This window comes from Theropithecus gelada, chromosome 3 (assembly GCF_003255815.1).
Source record: "Theropithecus gelada isolate Dixy chromosome 3, Tgel_1.0, whole genome shotgun sequence".
In the NCBI taxonomy this organism is placed as follows: domain Eukaryota; kingdom Metazoa; phylum Chordata; class Mammalia; order Primates; family Cercopithecidae; genus Theropithecus; species Theropithecus gelada.
In genome coordinates, this window is record NC_037670.1 from 136,832,662 (window position 1) to 136,856,541 (window position 23,880).

Genomic DNA, 23,880 nt, shown 5'->3' on the forward strand with positions numbered 1-23,880 from the left:
TCCAGAAGTCTAACTGGTCTAGAGGCAGTCTTATCCCCCTCACTGGTGTATAGTTGAATTCAAACTTGAATGCGAGGTTTGGGTTTACATCTCATCTCTGCCACTTACAATCAGTGTATCCCTCAACAGTTAAATTCCTTAGTCTCCGTGTTCTTCCCCCTTCAGGGGAGGTTAATATTCCACAAAGTTAGAAGATTACAGGAGAGAGGAAAAGTAGTAAATGCCCCAAAATGAGGTGGTTACTTCTATTGTATCTTCGAAGGATAGATGGCTTAAGGCAGATCAGGTAGTTGGGAGATTTCTTAAAATCAGCATGATAAGAGCTAACATGAACATTTTCATTATTCAGAGAAATATGACATAGCTTTTTAACGTATAATATGTTTCTGAGAAAAGTTACTAGTTATATTGTCTTCGTCCAAGAATTGGTCTTTGGGTACAGATGAGGCTTGAGAAAATGACATTCCCTCTTAGACTAGGTAGTGTGAAGGGGGAAAAAAAAATGACATTCCTCTTCCCCCAAAGCAGAGTGAAGTCCGTATGGGATATAGGTGTAAAGAAAATTTTGGACTGGGCGTGGTGGCTCACGCTTGTAATCCCAGCACTTTGGGAGGCTGAGGTGGGTGGATCACTTGAAGTCAGGAGTTCAAGACTAGCCTGACCAACACGGTGAAACCCCGTCTCTACTAAAAATAAAAAAAATTAGCCGGGCACGGTGGCACATGCCTGTAATCCCAGCTACTCAGGAGGCTGAGGCAGGAGCATCCAGGGGCAGAGGTTGCAGTAAGCTGGGATCATGCCCCTGCACTCCGGGTGACAGAGCAAGACTCCAACTCAAAGAAAATTTTGTGGAACACATTTTCTCACTGACATGAAAAATGTTTCAAAGATGAGTAATGTCCATCAAGCCATGGCAATGGAAGTGAGGATGATAAAGGATTGCACAGCTGTGTACAACCTCACTGTTAGTATCCTGCTGGGATAGTTGGTCTCCTCATCACTGTAGCTTCTTTTATGTACAGCAGAGGGCAGAAGCTCCTTGGCATGTATGTGAGGGAACCACATAAATGGAAGGCTGATATTCCTGAGAAGGGAGGATGTGCAAACACTCACAGAATAAAGCCTTTGTAAAGGAAAGGCGGCTGATGAGATGGAGTGCTTCCTCCACCTGCGGTGGGTCTGTAGCCATGAAATCTCCCACTCACAATCGCTTTTTGTAGCTACTGGAAGCACTAGGCCTCTGACCTGCCATCATCCTTGTTATGATGTCATAATCATATTCTGTCCCTGTTTATTGCAGTTCTCTGGTTTGTCTGGAGTGTTTGCAAGTCAGTCATCATAGTGGCAGCTTCTGCCTGCTACAGGATATTTATATATGGAAACATACCATGGCAGGAGTGCTGGAAAGGTGGTGTCAGCTTACACAGTTGCTTCAGCCAAATAAGGACCGTAACTTCAATCCAATAAAAACCTCATCAGTTACCAACTAAATCAGGACATGGTGTTTTTTTGTTGTTTTCTTTTTAAAGCATAGTTTTAGTAATATGTTTACTAAAAACCTTAGACATTATGAAAAAAGTCAGGATTTGGAATCTTACACTGCTTGGCTAAATTAAGACTAAATATAGACCAACAGTTTCATACTGGGGCTTATGGGCCTCATAGGAGCACCTGTATGCTGAAGAAAGGCAAAGAGAGAACTACAGAATTTGTAGAAACGTTTTGTTGTAGTTGCTTCTGAACAATTAGTTTTTGTTTGTTTGTTTTGTTTTTCTGGTAACCTAGCAGTCAAAGCTCACATTTTTGTAAGTAACTTGCATGCTATTACTCTACTGAGACTGAATTAGTATTATTGAGTCTGGGAAGCTTTTGTTGCATGTGCTGTGTTTTTCAATTTTGATAGAAATGATTTAGACTTGATTTTAAAAATTACTTCCTGAACATGAAGAGGCATTGACTCGGAAATGAAATTAAAGAACAAATTACCATGACTTATTCAATAAAACTGCTTATTAGCTTTGAATTATGCCCTATTATAACTATTCTGATTTTGTGTCAAGCAATACTGGTGTGAGTTATTTCTATGGTTTGATACCAAGCACCTGTGGTTAAAAAAATAAAGCATAAGGCAATTTTTCATAGACAATTATCTTTATTTGTCGGAATATTTATTTGTAAATAGCAAAATAATTCTTAAATGACAAAAAAATCAACTGTTAGCAGTGATCTAAACCAGAGGAAAATGAAATTACTCACATGTTTCCAGTCAAGGTATAAGAAAGGGTTCTGTTAAAGGGATTCTGCTTTAGCCAATCTTGGTGAATAAGAAATTTGCACACTGGAGTTGAAAAGGAGGGTCAAGTTAGTGTGATGAAGAATAGCTAGTAACACTGGCTTCTCCAGGCTTGCTGGTTGTTCCTAGATGCCCTCATTTGGAGATGCCAAAGATAGCAACTACTGGGTGTCAAACAGCTGTGGGGTCTGGTTTTAGGGCCATGTGACCTTGTATCCATTTACTAGCAGACTCATGAGTCATTTGCAAGTCATCTGCAGGCGCTTGGAGCCCTGGAACAGCACCCAGCTCAGTTTTCTGTGCTAGTTCTTTATTTTTCCACTTGCATGTTGCAGTTCATTAAAAAAAAATATTGGAATAGCATATATTTACATTGTGACTTCACTCTAAAGAAGACATTTTCTTTCAGAGCACATCATGGCTCACTAGGTTGCTGTCTTAGTTTTTTTGGAGTCACCTTTTGAGTAGATAGCCAGGCCAGTAATTTGGAGATTTTATTAGCTGTACTCTTAAAGTCAGTTTTTGTGGCTGTGATTTTTTAGCTAGGTCTCTATTTTGTAAACATTAATTAAGTCTCAGTATGAAACTTAAGCAACAGCAGATACATTCCTGAAGGGGAAGCTAAGGCTCAAGGCTATTAAGTCAGAGATCCAAAAATGAACCATGCTTCAGTTACCACACCTAAAATAGAAGCTGTGTGTGGAACAATGGTCCTGTGATGTGGCACATAAAACTTTTTTTCCTGGTCAAATATTACTGTTTCGTCAAATATTAGTATAAATAAATGATAAAATATAAAACACATCTAAAAGAATTGTTTTAAAATCTGTGACTATGCGTGAGTGAATATTTTGGGGCCTTGGATTTATCTGCAAAAGGATAAGATTCTAAGGCCTTTTTACTCTATTTGCTGCTGCTTTTTAATTTTTTAAAATTGTCTTATCAAGTCATAGGAATGCTCTATGAAGTATATTTGGAATTCAGTAATATCAATAAAGTGCTACGGTAGTATCTTATCTGAAAACAACTCAGGGAATTGTTTGTTCTGATTAATTAAAATTTCAGGATAAGTGAAACATACTTTTTTAGCTTTAACTCTAAAAAATATTTTAGTCCACGACTTTTTGAGCTCACTTTCTTAGCTAAGGTTCTGGTAGCATATTTTTCACAAGTACCAGTAGTTTTAGGTATTACTGGGAAACTGCTGGGGTTTTTTGTTTGTTTGTTTGTTTGTTTTTTAAATATTTTAGACTATAGTTTAAGTTGCTCAGTAAATGTCTGATACTTTTTCCCCCATATCTTCTTTAGGTGTATACTTTTTAAATTTTTTTCTGAATTTGGTTTCTCCCAACTCTATATTTCTCTTCATTCTGTAGTTGAGTTTTAAAGGAAATTTTTGCAATAACAGGAAGTACACAGTGTGTTGTCAAATATGCACAGGCACCATATTTATCGCATTGACTTTATAGAGTCCAGATAGACATTACATGAGGATTTTTATCCTCAATCTTATTTCTGTTCATGTACTTATTATTAACTGCCTCCAATTCTTTTGAAAATGGTGAGATTTAAATCCTAAATAAATATTTCAGGTGTTCCATCTTAACGTAAGTCACCAACTTCTAAACCTGGCACTGGGAATTTGAAGAATAGGATTGGTCCCTACTCTAAGGAGTTTTCAGTCTATCCGGGGACATCAAAGATGTGAGCAAATAAGTGCAATAAAATACTATAGATGTTCTGATAGAAGAATGTAAAGAATCCAACAAAGGCAAAAGGAAAGACAGGTTTGTTCTGTCTTCTTAGGGGAAGTGATGTTTGAGCTGAGTCTTGAGGCAGGATTAGGAAGGGATATAGAAAAGAAAAGTAGCACAAAGCAAGACTTAGTGAACGCTGAACAGAAGGCCTGATTCCAGCTCTGCTACCAGGCAAATGTGTGATCCTGGGCATTCACCTCGCCGAGCTTCCATTTCCTCATTTGCGGAAAGGATGGGGGCTAAAGCACATCTAACACCATTTCTAGATTGAAAAGTCCTCTATCATGATTAGACTCGATAACCATGAAAGGAAAAGCTTTTATAGTAATTGAAATTTGTCTTCCTAGAGCCTTCTTTTCACGTAATTAAATGGCCACAAGTTCTCTGTTGTGCTAGAGATACATCTCCACGTAAACCTTTTAAACTCACCAGGCTTTTCAGTGTTGCTTGCAGTTGTGCTGTCATTAAAGAATATTACTTTTAATATTTAATAAACCTCAAGCTATTTATTACATAAGTGACCTCAGTCTAAGGGAAACCCAGGTGGAAGAGATCTTGGAGGTCCTGAAGTCTAGCAGGATTTCTCTCTATAGCATCTAAGTTTGCTAAGATTGTTGTCCTGGGGACTCATAGTCAGCATCTTATGGCTAAAGGAAATGTGTGAAGGGAAGGACTTATATGCCATATGGAGGAAGGCTATAAAAATTGCAATTTTCTATTAAAGCCTCCTGCAATTAGAATGGTTCATGGTAATATTCTCTTCTTTCAGAATGTTTTATGGCCACTGCTGACTAGCTTAATTTTGTGTACCTAGTCTTCTTGCACAAAGGGGATTTGAGGCATCTCACCAGAATATGAACAATGTAATAAAAGAGAAAAATTTAAAAATCAGTTACAAAACAAAAAACAGATCCAGGGAAAGTATAGGCAGAACTGAGAAATCTGAGGAGGAGAAAAGAGAGTTTGCAGAGAAGCAGGGTGTACACAGATGTACAATTCTTAAAATTGGGCCACACGTTTGACTGTGAGCTTCCTGGCAAGCAAAGCAAAAAGAACGATTACAAAGTGGTCCACAGAAGGAAATATTTTTTTTTTCCAGATAAGCCAAGTTCTCTAGACCCTTAGCTGAAAATAGTATTTGTGGGTAGTTCTTCATAGGCCCGTATGGCTTCCTGATGGCTGTGCTTCTTGTGAAGTTGAGTTCACAAGCCCAACCTCTTGTTTTTAACGTCAGTGTTTTCTTCCAGGGACAATGACTCATTCTTCCCAGGACACTGGTTCTTGTGGCATTCAGGAAGATGGAAAGCTTTATGTGGTGGATTCCATAAATGACTTAAACAAATTAAACCTCTGTCCAGCCGGATCGCAGCATCTGTTCCGTATGTGTGCTGGGGAAGGCAGAGCGGCCCTTCCTAGCTTCTAGGCTACCTAAAAATAGCCACTGCTGACTGGATGTGTGGATGTGGTGGGGGTGGAGTGGGCATTAGGAAGAGGTTGGCACTGGAAATGTTATTTGCTGTTAGGGAAGTTTTGCCTCTGTTTTCTGAACACTTGACAGGATTATGGGCTTTCTTGGCTCCAACACAAGATTTGAACTCTTGACTTCAAATATTCTGAGATCCTGGGGCCTCAGATCTCTGGAAAGGGGTGGAGCCTGCAAAGCTGGACTCCTGGAGGCTCGCTCATCCCTCTCCCAGTGACCATGGCTCGGTTACCGATGGGGACCGCTTCCCACAAGAGTGTTGTTTTATAGCAGAGTTGCCAAGAGAATACGCAATCCAGAGCATTTTCTACTTACAAATTACAACTTGCGCAATTAAGGGTTGGAAAAAGGGGGTGGGGGAAGCAAAATAACATCTGCTAAATATTAAATGTGTATCTTGCCTCCTAAATATTATAAATGAGCTCTGTCAGATCACTCTGAGCGCCATCTTTTCTAGCTTAAATGCTGACATTCAAACACCAGTGTTAATTGCTCACTTGCCATTTGTTTCATATACACTCTAAACTTATTGTCCCAATGTTATATCTATCATTTCCTGTCTAAATCCTTTCTAAATTTCTCCTTTTTTCTTCATTTTAATAAGTTCAAATTTTCAACTGTTTATTGCAGTCAGTCTCAATAGAAGTAGAAGTTTGGGCATCAGCCTACACTGTTGCTTTGATTAGGAAGCAAAAGTAACTGAAGGGTATGGCATAGGATGTACTTACAAGGCATGGGACATAAGCCACCCATCTGTCCATAATCACGTGGCACAGTGAGTGGGACCAATTCAACGTAGGAGAGTATGCAAAAAGTAATCCGATGATCTCCACTGCCCCAGGTTTCTGTGTTGCTTATTCAGTTTAATCTGGGTGTTATTAGGCAAGCAGACCTTGCAAAAACAGTGATAAAATGCAGACAATTCTTGGTTTGAGTGAACCAGCTGTTGATAAAATGTAACTGCATTCTCAGTTCAACTGCAAAGCATTTAAAAGAACCTTGCTTCCAGGGCATATCCATCCAGAAGACAGCTTTAAGAGAACAATAAGATCACTTGGACACAGGAAGGGGAACATCACACACCGGGTCCTATTGTTGGGGGGGTGGGGGGATAGCATTAGGAGATATACCTAATGTAAATCATGAGTTAATGGGGGCAGCACACCAACATGGTACATGTATACATATGTAACAAACCTGCACGTTGTGCACATGTACCCTAGAACTTAAAGTATAATAAAAATGAATAAATAAATAAATAAAATAAAAAAAAAAAAAAGAAACCAAAATAGGTCAGGGCCGTTTTTGTTTAAATGGATGTAGACTTAACTGATTATTCCTATAATAAAAGAAGTTTCCAGGGACATATCCCAGAGCATTCAATTGAGTCTTCCACCCGGCATAGGTGTCCCACACCCAGTTCTGTTTTACTCCTGGGTTACTTTGGGAAAGGGTAATAGAATTTCTATCACTCTTAGCCTTTAACTTCTATATTCCCTCCCCCCCCACACAAAAATTCATGTTCTGCTATTTCAGCGTTAAGACAGCCTTCAAAGAACTTTCCAAACAGGTCTAAGGAGATAGCTTAACCCTGCTTATTCCTTGAATACCAATAGAGAAGAAGGTAAATAATTCACAGATTTCTTTCTGCCCAAAGACATTCCTAAAACAGAAGTCACTTTCTAGGCTTGTCAGAGAGAAACTGGGTGTATCCATTACTCATGGTCTAACAGTGGGCTACTGTTCAGTTCTGCTGACAAGTTGTATGCTGAGCAGTTTTTGTCCTTGTTTTTTGTTTGTTTCGTATTAGCTCTAGAGGACAAAATCCCAGTCCTTGGCACAAACTCAGGAAATGGAAGCCGGAGTCTGTTTTTTGTGGGGCTGCTAATTGTGCTGATTGTCAGCCTGGCACTGGTTTTTTTCGTGATATTTCTAATAGGTAAGTACCACCACAGGTTTCTTTTTTATTGCTTGTATGCATTTATTCATAGCTGGCTGACTTTGGTCCTGCAGAGTTTGCACCCTCCAGTCAATGCTTCCTGGTGGTCAATGCTTACATTGAAAGAAGAAGGAATGCCTCGAGTGAACCCTGCTGGCTGAGGACAGGGTCCCTTGGGCACAAACCCACTGCAGAAGCCCACAGTGCCAGAAGTCCATGAATGTGTATGTTGAATAATTCTATAGCACTTTAATTTCTCACTTGGAGACTCTAGCTGCCCAATGGAAGGCAACTTATTCTGGTTGATTCTAGCTTTACTTTATCCAATGCCTAGATTTCTCCACTAAATTCAGATCTATAACTCACAGTCACATTGAGGCTTTGAACTGAACTCGCTCCCAGGTTTTCTCACTTGCATATCATCCTAGACATCAATGAGAAGCACTTGAGGGCTTGTATGAGGCCCCAGAGACAGTGTTGGAGATGTATAAATGTGGCTTCTTTCCAATTTGATCGTGTTCAGGCAACCTGCTCCTAATATAACCTGCTTTGTCTGCTCCTGGCCTGGGCCATGCATGTTGTGACCTTGAGTGGTGACTCAGACTTCCCCACCTCAGCTTCTCAGTCAAGGATCCTTCAAGCCTCCAGCGCCGCCACCCTCTCTGCCTTGGATGTGGGAGGGGTGCTGTCCACCTGTGGTGCTGTCGCCCCGTTCTGAGCATTGCCTCTTCCCACGGAGCCCACAAGTTTCCCCTCTCATCTGGAATTATTTTAATTCTCTTCCAGATGACTTAAGAGTAGATGGAGCCTAAGGGAAGGTGTCATCTTTGATACCTTTTTGCCTGGGTGTACTGCACCGTCATTTCTTCCACCCCTGAGTGCTTTATAGCTTTTGGGAGGGCTCTAATTTAATCTCATTCAGGATTAGAGGAGGCAGAGGTGGTGATGACGATGAGAGGAGACAGGTGGGCAGAGTTCATGATGACCCTTTCACCACTTTCAATCCCATTTCCTCCCCTGAAGACTCCTCCCTCCTTGCAGCTTGAACGTCTTTAGCCTCTGGAGAAAAAGGGACTGGGAGGGAGGGGTCATGTTTAATTGCTTCTCTTGCACCTGGCTGATGCCCTTTTGTATTTAGAAGCTAACATGAGAACTATTTTTACAATAGTTGCAAACTTGCATCTGATGATCAGTTAGGGGAGGCTTGGCTACTGAACCAGCAATGCCAGAAAGAGCACATGGGCTAGTATTCTGAACCGTTACTCCAACATAAATTAATGCTGGCCATGTCATTCTACCACACCCGCCTGGGGGTAATAACCAAGTTAAACTGTTAGGAAATTTTAGGTATGTCTACAGACATGTAAACACCTCCCCACCCCGCCAAATTCTTCTTTTCTGTGAGATAAGTAGCAAGATTGAGGGAAATAATACTAAATGCTATATATTGAGTCATTACTCTGTCCCAGACACTGTGCTAAGCCCTTGATACCTCTTTGTTCACAACCTCGTAACAACTCTGTAGTGTAGAATCCATTATTATTATTATTATTATTATTTTAAGATGAAATCTTACTCTGTTGCCCAGGCTGGAGTGCAGTGGTGTCATCTCAGCTCACTGCAATGCCATCTCCCAGGTTCAAGTGATTCTCCTGCCTCGGCCTCCCAAGTAGCTGGGACTACAGGTGTGAGCCACCATGCCCAGCTAATTTTTGTATTTTTAGTAGAGATGGGGTTCTACCATGTTGGCCAGGCTGGTCTCGAACTCCTGACTTCAGGTGATCCTCTCGCCTTGGCCTCTCAAAGTGCTGGGATTACAGGTGTGAGCCACCGCACCCGGCCAATTCCATTATTATTTTGGTTTTATGAATGCTGAAACTGAGGTTTAGAGAGATCTATTAATGTGCCCAAGGTCATGTTGCTAATAAGTGGCAAATTGGGGCTCAAGGACACTCCACTTGACATCAAAGACTATGTACTTTATCAACATCACTATGTTCCACTTGTATGAATAGCATATTTTATATTTGCCTTGAGTGTTTTTTTATTGAAGACAAAGTCATATTAAGTGAGAAACAGAAAGATCAGGTGAATAAAGAAGAGTATCTTTTTATTGGACAATTGCTCTGTGTTAGATACATTAAGTTTATTATCTTAAATCTTTCCTCTAGCCATCTTAGAAAATTTAACTCTGATAAGCAACCTCAAAGTGTTTCATTCTGTATCTTATTTCCAAAGATCTTGTGTATTTGGAAAATATTGTTTTTCCATTCTAATGGGTGGTCTGAGGGGGAATGATTACACAATCATTTTGGGCCGGTAATTCAGAACAAGCAGACTTAGGTCAAAATAGGCTGGAACCCAAAGAATGTAATTTCTCAAATAAGGAGTGAAAACCTTTTTCTGAGAATGGGTCTCAAAATGAAGCAGCACAGCAATCACGTCTGGGAGGATAATCAAATATGCCGACAGTTTCCTCTGGTTGCTCACAGCAAGGTCTTTTTTAGCCATAATTGGTGTGAAGTTGCCAAAGGTAGCCTAGGCTGGCACCAAGAGGTTGTAAAAACAATTCACTGGCTAGGCAACTTCAGTCTTCACCGGTTTCTCTCCTGGGCTTCTGGCATGCATGGATATGGGAACAGGGGATTTGCCAAGAGTGTCTTTCAGCATCAGCTGAGCACCAGTGTGGGGCTCTGATGAATTTCAGTGGAACACAGTGGAAACCAATGTAACATAGTCTGTTTTCTGTTTTGAAGTTCAAACTGGAAACAAGATGGATGATGTGTCAAGAAGACTAACAGCTGAAGGAAAAGACATAGATGATCTTAAGAGAATAAACAATATGATTGTAAAGCGACTCAACCAATTGGACTCTGAACAAAACTAAAGAAATTATTTTCTGAGAGCAACTGCTAACACCTTGAGCTTCTTACTTTCCTGGGAGTGTACAGGGTTAGGAACTGAGAAACTGCACTTCTTCAGGCAACAGATGATCTGGTCAGGGAACCCACCCCTGGGGCCCACTTTCTGCAGCAAGATGGGATCAACCCCAAGGCAAGTGGGTATGGGAATAGCAACTAAAAAGGGGTGAACTTGTCTCAGCCCCCTTTTATGGTAGGACACTTCATCTTTAATGGGGTTAAGGGTGGGCGGCTAGCAGGGAGGAGAATCAACAGAAGGCAAGAGAACTTGACTACGTACATACAGGTTCTTACCGAAGGAGCTTTGCTACCAGAACAAATTCACTGTGTCAGTGAAGTTCATGACATCTCATGCACCTTTACAGATGCCTGGGAAAGCCTGAGAAATTCATTGAGTTTTATGTGTTGAAGGGAACCAGGTGATTACTCTTTTCAATAAGATGGATTCTGCTCAGGTGATTAGAATTTAACTCTATTTCCCCAGGGACAGCAATGGGTGGGCCCCAGAGCTAGTTGCTGTCTAGTGTTTGCTGGTGAAAACATGAGCAGTAGTTATGGCATTGGATCTGGTTATGTAGGGTTGGAGGTTGAAAGGGAAAGCCTAATTAATTCAACTAATGTTTATTAAGCTCCTACTCTGTGCAAATCACTCTACTCTAGAGGAGCTTCCATAAGAGTGCAGGATAAAGAAAGGAGATGGACAGTTATATGTAATTATATAAGCTTCGTTTACTTTGCTTCTCATGAAAAAACCCCTTTGGTACCCTGCTGATTGATTTGGAAGAAATCTGGTAGGTTTGTGGCCTTTGCTAAATTACGCTAGGAAATTATGTAGTTAGAATATTTGGAACCTGCATTAGTTCCAGCAATGAAAGTAAGACACACAGCATATGACATAAGATACAGTGTGAAATAAATGAGTTTAAAAAGCATACGAGTCTTAGAAAATCTTTTATTTAATATAAAAATATTTTACCAGTCATGAAGAATGTATTATGATTTTATCATTTTGGGTTGATCAAAAACATTTGGGTTTACTAGGACATTAAACATTCACTTTATAACACTAAATAGTTAATGAAATAAACACATTTTGCTTATCCAGTTTTGCACTCAAAAACCATTTGTATTGATACTCTTTTTCTTAAAATTGGTAGCTATCATGCAGAACATTGTTAAAATGAGAAATTTGCAATTACTGGAAAATCTTTTTTGACCTATTGATAGAGTATGGCAAAAATCATTGTTATCACGATTTGTTGTAAAGTTGTTTCAGAAACTGATGATCTGATGCAACAATTCTTTGAGAAAATCACTTATTTCTTTCCTTTCTGTATGCTTTTATTATACTTTTCTCCCTTTTCTGTCTAAACAGTGGATATATTTCATCCTCAGTAATAACCTTTAGTCCGAGAAATTTATAGTTTTTACAACATAAAATAGTGTCAGATAAGTCATTTTATTCCTCTTTTTGGAGCCAATGTTTTTTGATCTGTACTGTCCTGCCTGTATTGCACAGACAGAGGTGTGGTGATGCCTCCGACCCTCACAGTCTGGAAGATGTCAGTCACCACAACTCCCGGTACTGGGTATTGAATTCACAAATTAACAGTGTCCACTGAACGTGTTTAAAAAGTATTGGCTGGCTACAGATAATCTTATGGTAGTTAAATACAGCAGTTAAGAACATGGGTTTGGGGATCCAACATCCTGGTTTGAATCCTGGTGCCACCACTTATTGTGACTTTGGTGAAATTAACTTAATTTTTTGTTTTCAGTAAAATAGAATAATTAGATAATCGATTTCATAGTATTATGAGGCTTTAAAAAGGTTATACATATAAAGGACTTAAAAATATAAAGGACTAACTCAATAAATGTTAGTTGTTATTATAATGATATTGTTAAAAGTAGTAGGTGTGGTGTAGTGGAAATAACCAGCTACATTTAAACCTCTATTGGTGAGACTAAGGACCAAAAATTGTTTTTGTGGCATGGTTTAAGATGATAGCCACCCTGATCTCTTCTGACCACGGATGATGGTGTGAGAGTCTTTTAGCAAAATCACTCGTTAAGTTACGGTATAACAGGTGATGAGTATAAGCAGGAGGGTTTGTTGTTTTCCAAATGATCTAGTCTGAAGAACATAAAGATCCACATTCACCTACCTGCGCTGGAGCCAGGAACCTGTCTGTCTGCCCTGGGCTAAGGGCTTGACCCACAGGGTGCACTGGGAGGAGGGAGTGGGACACTAAAGGTAAGGCCCAGGAGAAGCAAAAGGAATAGAAGGGACAGCTGAACCAAGACATGTCCTGATAGGAAAAGATAACAGAGTTTTGCACTATTCTTTGGACTTTGGCTGTGTTCACAAAAGGCTGAGAGAGAGATGATTGTTCTACTAACAGATTTTATCTGCACGCCCTTCCTGATGTTGCTAGCCATTATGGGAGGATCACATATGTCTTTTGACTCTAGGTCCAATGCTGTGTACTTTGTATTCTGCCATGAGGACCCTGGAAGAATCTTCTTATAGCCCCACAAATTGTTCTGTCTTGGTAACCACCTATAGGTTCTGGCCCAGCTCTGCATACCACACGCTGCTGTGACACATGGAGGCTGTTGGGTCTTGGAGCTACCCGGAACTATGAGGCCCTGGCTTCTAGTAAGGCCACTGAGCTGCAACCTAAGGGATACAGGGTACTTATCACTCAGGAATAGACCAGGGTCATCTGGCCAGGACTCTGTCAATGAGCACCAATTCCAAAGCAAGAACAAAGCAACAAGGAGATATGAAAATAACACAAAACAACTGTTTTGTTCTTGGTAAAAATAGCCTGGGGAAAAGGGAAGAATCTTGGTGCGCACGTCATTTGGACTAACTGAGGTATCTTGGAATATATTGTGCAAACCATCATCTTATAACAAATTTTTATTGCTTAGAAAAAAAATTAATGGAAACAAGTTCTCCTTGAGTCAGGGCATAAAAATAATTTTATTCCAGCTTAACATAATGACCCTATTTATATTCAGGAGAGAAGGATAAGCAAAAGAGATCAATCATCAGAAAAGACTGGTAATCTATCCCCTCTGTGAATGAGTTTGCCCCCAGGAAGCTATGAAAAGAAGAGAGAGCCTTAGAACTGTGGTCAGGCAGTGTATTTTCTTTTAAAGAAAAATAAAAATGTTCTTATTGGAATTCATGCAGCCACTTATTTGGTGAAGATGAAGATTTCTCAGTAATTATTTTTTTTCGCATAGGGAAAACATTACTGAAATGTAATTCTACTTTTTATGAGGATGAAAATGATTTTTTAAAAAGCAATGAAAAAACAACACAGAACAAAAATCCATTTAATAAATGGGTACTAGGCATGTACACTGTGCCCAGCAGTGGGGCTGTGCTGTGCTGTCCTGTGCTGGATACTACAAGGGGTCTCAGAGGCGGTGAAGGCATGGTCCCTTCAAAGAGGCTTCCGATCTGGTCGTGCAAATAAGCCATGTACAGGCAACCAGTAATGATCTGTAATCATGAATCAGAAATAGCCGTTCCTCAGTGTGCCCATCCGAGTATCACTTGAGAGGCTGGAAAAACCCTGATTCTCGGACCGTGACCTCGGCTATTCTGACTTAGCAGGCATGGGGTGGGACTAGAAATTCCTGTTATGAAATGCTGCTGTGATGATTCTGGTGCTCAGTTTGGGTGGCTGGACTGATAATGGATTCAGAGTAAGCTTGGGTTCTGATTCTGGTTCTATGCACGAGTAACAGTGTGGCCTTGATCATGTTCCTGAATTCCCCTGACTTTCAGCATTTTCTTCTGTATCATGGGAGGGTGTTGCTGTTGGTGAGAATAAGGGAGTTGACACAAAGCCCTTCAGTCTCTGTGTTGTTTATAAGTCACTAAAAAATTAAGTGAACTTAAATTGTATATTAAAGAGGGGGTCCATTCTGTAGATATTATTTTCAATGTTTAGGCAACACTAGTAATCTCTTGTCCAAGAACCCCCAAATGTGTTCAGAAGAACATGCCTGTGTCACTTCCTCCCTCCCTCATTTTTATTTTCTCTTTATTTCCATCCCATTCCTGTACCTCCGGTCCCACTTGTCTTGACCTCCTCAACTGCACAGAGCTTAGGTACCAGTTTATGGGGCTGTTGAGGGCTATTTTGATAGCAGGTATGAGCAAGCCCCTGGGAACCCTGAAGGGTGAGGGACCGGAGGAGAGTCCAGGCAAGGGGCTTGCTCTACATACTGCCCCAAGAGAGCCTGGGAAGATCTGGTTAAGTAGTGCTGCTCGGGTCTCTGCCTAAGGGAGTGGCTACACATTAGACTCACCCCCGCCTGATCCCACCCACATCAATTACATCAGGATCCACCAAGTCCCATCATTTTGAGTGGGAACTTCCAGTCTTGAGTCTTCTTCAGAAGACATTTTCTAGACCCTGTGATAGGAGAAGATTGACATTCCCTTCTGGGGATGGTCAGATGTCCCTTATTTGATCTAGCCATATAAGTGACTTAGAAACAACTCTACTCTTCAGATTTAGTGGGATTAAAAATGTAATCAACCAATATTAAAATATTCAATAATCAGTTGGAGCCAATGACAGTCAGGTGCCGCGAACTGAGACAAGTGATTGATTTATTCCTCAGGAGCTGAGGAGCAAAACCAAATGTTAAAGTGAGCAGTGATAGGCTGTTATGTAGTACAGTGCAACTCCTAAAACGGCAAAGAATAAAATTTGTCTTAAATTTAGCTGAGTTTTCTGTCTTTGCAAAAGAGTCAATTTGGACAAAACTTGTGTTGCCCTTGAATTTCCCTCACCACTTCAGGGAAATCAAAAGAAGTCACATAATCGGTCAGAAAGAAATTGACGGAAGCATTTACTTCTGTTTCATTTCTTCGTTTTCTCCTTTTTTTTCCCCCTTCAAGATTAGTATTAACATTAACATAACTGGGAATTCTTCTGTAGACATTTGCTTTTTGGCTAGCAATGTGGGGAGTAGGATGTGAAGGTGGATAAGAAGAGAGAAAGCAGCCATACGTGAAATACAGAGCCCACCTGCAAGGCGGCAGTGTTTGAAGTCTTCTCAGATGGAGGCAGGCATGAGAGATTTCATGTCTTCCCAAGTGGATAAAGAACGAATGATCTGTGAAAAATGCAGTCCTGAATGTAGAGAGTCATGATCCCAGTTCTTCATTTCTTGGCCTCATCTGTTCCCTTTTAAATTTTGAAACTTGATTCATTTTTCATGCATGAATCCCTAAAGAAATGAGTTGTAACAGGCTTGTTTCATTAGGAACATTCTTTCTGAATGTGGAGTGCTGCTGCCACAGAGCATTTATTGTTTAATGAACAAATGGAGCAGACCAAACAATTGAAAACCAGTTAATAATTCAATTATGGCTTCTCCACTGCTAAAAATGTCTAATTTGTCATTCCCTAAAATGATTTCAATATTGCCAGAATCAGACAAAATTAGAACTCTACTCTGTGTCCCCTTCCCAAACCTAGCAAATTTCTTTAATATTCATAAGTCAGGGTCAGCTTTTGAATTACTGTAAACTTATGTAGAGGCTCAAAAACAGTTTCTTTATAGACTCAGAAAAACACTGATGAAAGACATGAGGCAGCCTTTGACATTCAGTCTGGGACCTTTTAAAGAAAACCTTCCATGGAGATGCTAGAAAACCCAGGTTCTTGCCATATTACTTGATAGAAGCCACAAAGGAATCTTTTAGAATTGTTTTCCCGCCAACTTGATGCAATTCACTCTTCTTTTGAGCCTAGAACTTCATTCGAACCCCTTAGATTTTGCCTTGTAATTGTGTATTTGTGTTGTACCCTTTGTTTGATTCTGGTCTGGGCATCCCCAGCATGTTAGTACATTGCTCACTATCGTGAATTTTTTTTTTTTTTTTTTTTTTTTTTTTTTTTTTTTTTTTTTTTTTTGAGACGGAGTCTCGCTCTGTCGCCCAGGCTGGAGTGCAGTGGCCGGATCTCAGCTCACTGCAAGCTCCGCCTCCCGGGTTTACGCCATTCTCCTGCCTCAGCCTCCCGAGTAGCTGGGACTACAGGCGCCCGCCACGTCGCCCGGCTAGTTTTTTGTATTTCTTAGTAGAGACAGGGTTTCACCCCAGGATGGTCTCGATCTGCTGACCTCGTGATCCGCCCGTCTCGGCCTCCCAAAGTGCTGGGATTACAGGCTTGAGCCACCGCGCCCGGCCGTGAATTTGTTTAAATGAATTAAGCTAGGAGGAATTTCCAGGCTGCCTGCATTGCCTCTGATTTGCAATTAGAGCAAAGTGGTGTTCACTAATAGGAGAGGAGGGACACCTGGTGGCAGTTGGGTACTTGAAGCGAAGGAGGTCCATTTGAAAGAAAGAAGGCAAGTGAGAGGATAGAGTATGTGTGGGATATTGGAAGGAGAGCAAATGGTGGCAACTGACCTAGAACAACTGGGAGCTGCAACTGGAGGAAATGGCCATGAGCAGGCTAAGAGGGCCACGTAGACAGTGGTGAAAACTGTGGACTTTGGAATTGAAGGACCTGCCTTTGAATCTGGCTCTGCTGCTCACAAGTTGTGTGACTTTGGCTAAGTTATTTACCTTTCCTGGGCCTTGATCAGCTCCTCGATAAAATGGGAATAATATCTCACAGACTTGCTGTGACAATTGAACAAAATGATATCTAGCACTTGGTAAGCACTGGATTTATGAGAGGGGCTAATGTTTTTATTTGCAGAAAGAAGGGGGAAAGCAGGGTCTGAGGCCCAGACAAGACCTTCTGCTGGCTCTAGCAAGGGGCTGATGTTTCTTTTGGATTTGAGGAATTTTTCTCAGAAGGGAGCTCTCTGATCCCACTTTTAGGAAGGTCTGCACAAGGTAACCTTATCTTCAGGCCTCCTCCGGGAAGAATCTTCCCGTGAAGCACTAGGAATTTATTAAGCTCCTGATGCTTTCATCATGTAGACGTGCATCCCTCATGGATCTTATCTCTAATGGGGAAGCAAGGTTACCACACAATGGCAAAATAAGAAAGAAGACATGGTTAAGCGCCCAAATGTATGACCCAGAAAATAAGAGCTGGAATGGTTCAGGGGAGGGCAGACATCTCCTTGAGCAGACAATAAGCTAACTGCTATCCCAGGAAAGCCCTCAGCCCCATGCAGACCGGGACAGTTGGTCACCCTACCTTTAGAGAGAATAACAGAGCCATCTGGAGAGTTTCTTTGGATGTCTCTACAGAACTGCCCACAACTTCACCCTAACTTTTAGCTTTTCCTCAAGACTCAGATCGAGGTAAACTGCTTGTTTTAAGAACTGACTTCTGTCCTTAGTTCAATTTCCTATTCCTAACCCGGGACCATGTTCTATCTAGTCAATTTGTCCCTTTCCAACTTGTAAAATATTTCTCAAATCCATCTCTTCCTCCCTATCCCTACCGTCTGTGCTCTACTTAAGCCCATAATGGCGTTTTGTCCAAATGATTACAACAGCCTTCCCACTGGTCTCGTAGACTCTGGGATCGTCTCTTTCAAGTCCTATTCCACAAGGCCATTAGAATAATCTTCTTAAAAATGTAAATCTATACCCTCCCTAGTCAAAAATCTTTAATAGTTCTCTAATCCTGCTTTGTAGGTTTTTTATAGCATGCTATTTCTACGATGTCTTTGTTCATAGTGTCCCTTCTGTTTGGGATATTCTTTCTAATCCCTTCATTTCAACATCCCTCCTGTATGTATCCAGTCTTCTCAAACAGACCCTCTAAAATGTTTTTGGTTTTGCTTCCTCAAGGAGTCCTACCCCAATATTTTCAGGCACCAGATGGACTTTGGAGTCAGGTGAACTGGATTAGAATCTTAGTTCTGATTCTTAAAAGCTGTGTGGCCTGGGAAGGAAACTTAACCTCTCTCTCAGTTCCTTCCTGTCTGAAAATGAGGGTGATAACATTGACTCTATAGTGTTTGAAAGGAGATCACGTGTTTGTGAAACACTTAGCGTACTCCTGGTTTATAGACAGCCTTCCACTGGGCTGTAACCACCACGAGGGAAGAGACCATGTCTCCCTTTTTCATCCTTGAAACCTTAGTGCCTGGCAGTGTCTGGCAGACAGAAGGCTTTTTGAATAAATGAATAAGGAAACAGTAGCTTTTAGGAATGTATTTATATACATAGGTATTTCCTACAGTTTCCTCCTTATTAAAATTGCTTGGGGATAAGAAACCTTTAATTTTCCTAGGCTTTCTCTTATTTGCAAATGCATCTCTTTACTCCTCAAAGGTGGATTGTGGATTCTTCATGAAGAGTGATTTAACCTGGAAAGATTAGAGATGAAAGTTGACCAGGGAAAGCTTTTCTTAACTTGTAGTGACCTTTATGGAGGAATCCATTGCTTAGTGAACTCTGATGATGCAGCTCGTCCAGTCAAGGTCCACTCTCCTTGACCTTGCAGCTGCTGTCCTGGAGAAGGATGATGAGGGGGAGCTCAGTCAGCAGGTGAAACAGAAAGGGGGTCTTCCAGGAAAAGGGGGTGAATAGATTGTCCTTTTTCTTGCTTTACTCTCTACTCAAATTTGTCTGGTTTTTGTCTGTGCGTTTTGTTTTGTTTTCAGACGTAGGAGAAAAGAGACATTTTGCTGGTAGTGGTGCAATTCTTTTTTTCTTCTTCTTCTTTTTTCTTTTTTTTTCTTCTTCTTTTTTCTTTTTTTCTTCTTCTTTTTTCTTTTTTTCTTTTTTCTTTTTTTTTTTTTTTTTGCCTAGGCTGGAGTGCAGTGGTGCGATCTCGGCTCACTGGAACCTCTGTCTACTGGGTTCAAGCTATTCTTCTGCCTCAGCCTCCCCAGTAGCTGGGATTATAGGCACCTGCCACCACGCCTGGCTAATTTTTTGTATTTTTAGTAGAGACAGGGTTTCACCACATTGGCCAGGCTGGTCTTGAACTCCTAACCTCAAGTGATCTGCCCGTCTCGGCCTCCCAAAGTGCTGGGATTACAGGCATGAACCACCGCGCCTGGCCTGTGGTGGAATTCTTTACAGTCTGAATTTAGTGCAGGATCAGCTATGTGATTTGTGAAGCCCAGTGCAAACTGAAAATGCAGTGCAGGCCCCATGTTTATAAATTCTTAATAATTTCAATATGGCAGTAGCAGAGTACTAAACCAAGCACAGTGTCCTCTGCAACTGCACAGGTTGGCAACCTAAGAAACTGCTCTAGTTTACAGATTAGAACAATACTGGCAGACAAGAAAGTCTGTGTGTTCCTGACATTTTCTGCAGTGTTCAGCTCAATTCCTGACTTACAAAGTTTAGAAAAAGAAATACCCAGCCAGTAAGTCCTTACTTCTTCATAAAGCTCTGCTGTGTTCCCTGTAATTTACACTGTCTTGGTCTTTTTGGTTTGTTTTGCCCAAGACCCTGAACGTCTTCACATTATGGTTTCTCCAGGTTTAATTCTTTTCTTGTTGTTTGTTTTTTTGAAACAGAGTCTCAACCTGTCACCCAGGCTGGAGTAAAATGGTGCTATCATAGCTCACTGCAACCTTGACCACCTGGGCTCAAGTAATCCTTCTGCCTCAATCTCCCAAGTAGCTGAGACTACAGGTGTGTGACACCATGCCTGGCTAATTTTTAAAAAAATTTTTTTGTAGGAATGGGGTCTTGCTTTTGTTGCCCAGGCTGGTCTTGAACTCCTGGGCTCAAGTGATCCTCCTGCCTCAGCGTCCTAAAGTGCTGAGATTACAGGTGTGAGCCACTGCACCACTGGGCTGTGCCACCACTCCGGGTGTAGTTCTTTTGTCTGCCTGCTCTCATCCTTTCTGTTAGAAATTTGAATGTGCACTACATTCTTTCATTCCTACATTCTTTCTTCTTTGCATTTGTTGTCCTTTAACCAGATTTTCCATCTTTAACTCATTTAAATTGTCTTTGTTAAAAAACTGTCCTTCTATGGTCATTTTAGTTTTCTTTGGATGCTTTCCAATTTTCATTTTTTCCTCAGCAAATAGTGTTTAAAATGGAGTATGGTGATCTAGGAGCCATGGATGTGAAGGCAGAGCTTAGGCTGCATTGATCTTAGGAGACCTAGCTTATAAGTGGATGGTTCGCTAACCCCCCAGCAACTGTTATGCTCTAAATTAGACCTACTCTTTTCTCATGGTTGCCTTCTGACCCAGTATACTTGGCATTTCCTTTTTCAAGCTTTTCCTACGTCCATTTTGTATCAGTTTCCTAGGTGTAGTTTTTACTTCCAATTATTTTAGCACTCACCTTTAGTTGAATCTTGATTGATTTTTGACTATTTCTTTATTTTCTTTGACTCCATATCAACTTATTCTTTGGTCTTAATTTTTGACCTAAGAAAGGAAAGTCCACCCATATTGGGTCAGATATTTAACCCAGGATTCTGCTTTTGGCAGTCAAGGATATTTTATGGCTGAATATGGTGGTTTTCCATAGTTCCTCTGAGTGATTAGCAATTAAAAACACATTATGAATCTATAGCATATGATATTAAATTCTTCCTCATAGCTGTTTATTTATGTATTTTAATTTTTGACTTTCTGACTTCCCTCTCTTTCTCTTCTCTTCTCTACTGCCTCAGTCCATAATTTCTAAAGCAGGTTTTGTGCCTTCAAGACTATTGCCTAGGATGGGGTAATCAAACTAAACAAAGCATTGGAAAATCTGTATCTATGAAGAAACAGAATTGTTGTTTATTCCTTGTAAAAAAAAAAAAAAAAATTGCAACCTCAAAATCTACTAAAAGAATGGGACTTGCTTCACAGACCTGTTGGAAAAGACATCTTTTCTCAGTTTGAATGACTGCCATAGACAGGTGTGGATATGAATTTATCATGCTTAATATGAACAGGACAATTAAAACTGTGCCTGATGTCACCCACTTGTGTCTAGATCTTAATGTTCTCAACACTAAATGAACATAAAAATGGAAAAAGTCCTAATAACGATCTGCAGTTCAAGTATACTGTCTTTCTGGAAATGGTAACATTGCTGAAGTTTTTGGTACTGAAATTTACACATTTTTTTTTCATTGATTAAAGATGTTTGAACAGCTCATTCTCTTAAAAGTAAGTTTTAAAGGTGATCTACGTATGTAGTTAATGGCTAATAGCTAATGTATTCTAAATTCTAAAGCGGATTTAGAGTAAAGAGTGGAGAGTTTTTCCACTAGGTGGTAGGATTTTGCCATGGTCATGTCTCAAAATGTTGAGGGGAGGAAAAGTAACTTAAGAAGAGTAAAATTAAGATAGAAAGTGACTATAATAACAGCACACATTGATCAAATAGATTTTTTTTCTTGGCACAAATGCAGAAATTTACTCCTAATGTATCTTGAAGTAGGCCCAAAATAAGTTCAAGGATTTTTAATTTTCAGAAAAAAACTGGGCATTCAAAGAATACTTTTAGAGACTTAGTTTGTATTTTATATCCTTTTATACTTGTTGGATTTCTTTTTTATCCTATACAAGCTTTGCAGATTCAAAAAATCAGTTTGAAACCTCTGGGAGACCCCAGTTCTCTCTGCTTATAGAATGTCTTCTAGCAAGTACATCATGTCTGCATTTCTCAGAATCTTTTTTTTTTTTTGAGATGGAGTCTTGTTCTGTCTCCAGGCTGGAGTGCAGTGGCGCGATCTCGGCTCACTGCAACCTCTGCCTCCTGGGTTCAAGAAATTCTCCTGCCTCAGCCTCCCGAGTAGCTGGGACTACAGGCATGCACCACTGCACCCAGCTATTTTTTGTACTTTTAGTAGAGATGGAGTTTCCCCATGTTGGCCAGATGATCTCAATCTCTTGACCTCATGATCCTCCTACCTTGGCCTCCCAAAGTGCTGGGATTACAGGTGTGAGCCACTGTGTGCGGCCATTTTTTTTTTTTTTTTTTTTTAAATTAACAGCTTCTTTTTTATGTTAGTACCTTTGTGGAAAAAAAATCTTGGAACTGAAGAAAGGAAAATCTCAAAAGGTATTCCTTATTGTCAAAACAATTTATTGAATTTCTAGTTGCTTCTAAGGACATTTTTATTCCAATGCTCAGCCTTCCTTCTTGATTTAAATGTGATTGTGTTGCTAGTAACACTTATTTTACATATAATAAAACATGCTTCAATTCATTTGCCGTAGTTCTAACCAGGAAATAAGATTAGAAAATATTCCTTGTTCTTTAGGTTTTTACTTTGACTATGGAATTAAAGTGTTTACATTTCTATCTAGTTTCTCTGAATAAAACCTTGACTCCTATGCTAACCTCCTTGAATTTTTTCTTATCCAATAAATGAATCTTCCTGATCCTTTTTATCTTTCCCCTGTGTGACACCCTGGCCCTTTTCCCTACATCCTTTGAGCTCCACAAAGGCCTCTGTTGAAAAGAGGATTCAGCTGTAGCCTCAATAGATTTGGGTCAGGCTCTATGATTAATATTTAATTTCAGGCCTTAGATAAAGGTCGGCCAGACGTTGTTTCTCTCTCTCAGTCCCTTTGTGTCTAAACTCACAGTGTAATTTGCCATGTAGAGCCATAGCCCTGACCTTGTAACCTTTCTGCTATCTGGGTCTTTCTTCCAGTACACAGCTTGTCTTCCTTTCATGAAAATTCCACAAATTGAAACCTGATTTTCTAGTGGAACTGGGCTTAGGCTCTTGTTAACCCTCACACTGACCTGGGGTGCTTTCCTACATGAAGATGACACACCCATTCTACAGGGTGCATGTTCTAGGCTGCTTTCTCCTGTTGTGGCAATGCTTTTGGCAATCCTTCTAATGCTCCTGTGGCACTCTCTTACTGATAATTTGCTAGACAACTATTATTTATTGCCTATTTTGTGCCAGGCCCTGCGCAGAGTGCTGGGGATATATAGGTACATAAGGTAAATGTGGTCTCTGCCTTTACAGGCTTCATATCTAGTGTGGGGTAGACATGAGCAAGGCGGCAATGATAATTCAGTGTGGAAATTTAGGATGGGAAAAGTACAGGATGCTCTGGGAATCCAGAAGCAGGGAGTCTAATCCAGGGCTGGGTGGTAAGAGAAAGCATATCAGTTACTAGTGCTAGGCAACAAATTTCCCCAGAGCTTAGTGGCATAATACCACCAATTGATTATACTTACAGCATTTGTGGATCAGGAATTTGGGATGGGGATAGTGGGGCAGTTCTTCTGTTCTATACCACCTGGCACCTCATCCAGGAAGACTTGAATGGCTGGGGGCTAGCATCATGGGAGGTGTCTTCATTTGCATATCTGGCCCCTGGGCAGGACCCACACATTATCTCTTCATGAGACCTGGATTTCCTCACAGCATGACAGCCTTGGAATGGTTGGATTCCTTACATGGGAAGCTCAGAGCTCCAAAGAGCATGTGGAATGAGAGATATTGATATGTCCATCTTTGGAAAACCCAATATGTACAGAATATTTCCCAGAAGATTCGAACAGTCATCAGACCTAATGAATGTGCAGAAATTAG

General features: G+C 40.5%; 1 protein-coding gene across 2 annotated transcripts; it reads left to right on the forward strand.

Moving 5' to 3' along the window:
• The first annotated feature begins 1,323 nt into the window (after positions 1 to 1,323).
• LSMEM1 (leucine rich single-pass membrane protein 1) lies at positions 1,324 to 11,497 on the forward strand. Of its 2 annotated transcripts, none has more exons than XM_025379473.1 (4): positions 1,324 to 1,449; positions 5,298 to 5,429; positions 7,344 to 7,472; positions 10,229 to 11,497. In XM_025379473.1, the coding sequence occupies exons 1-4, from the start codon at positions 1,389 to 1,391 to the stop codon at positions 10,357 to 10,359; spliced, it is 453 nt and encodes a 150-aa protein (XP_025235258.1). In that variant the 5' UTR covers positions 1,324 to 1,388; the 3' UTR covers positions 10,360 to 11,497. The 2 variants fall into 2 exon arrangements, with proteins under 2 accessions (XP_025235258.1, XP_025235259.1); XM_025379474.1 differs by lacking the exon at positions 1,324 to 1,449 and adding an exon at positions 1,460 to 1,805.
• The last annotated feature ends 12,383 nt before the right edge of the window (positions 11,498 to 23,880 follow it).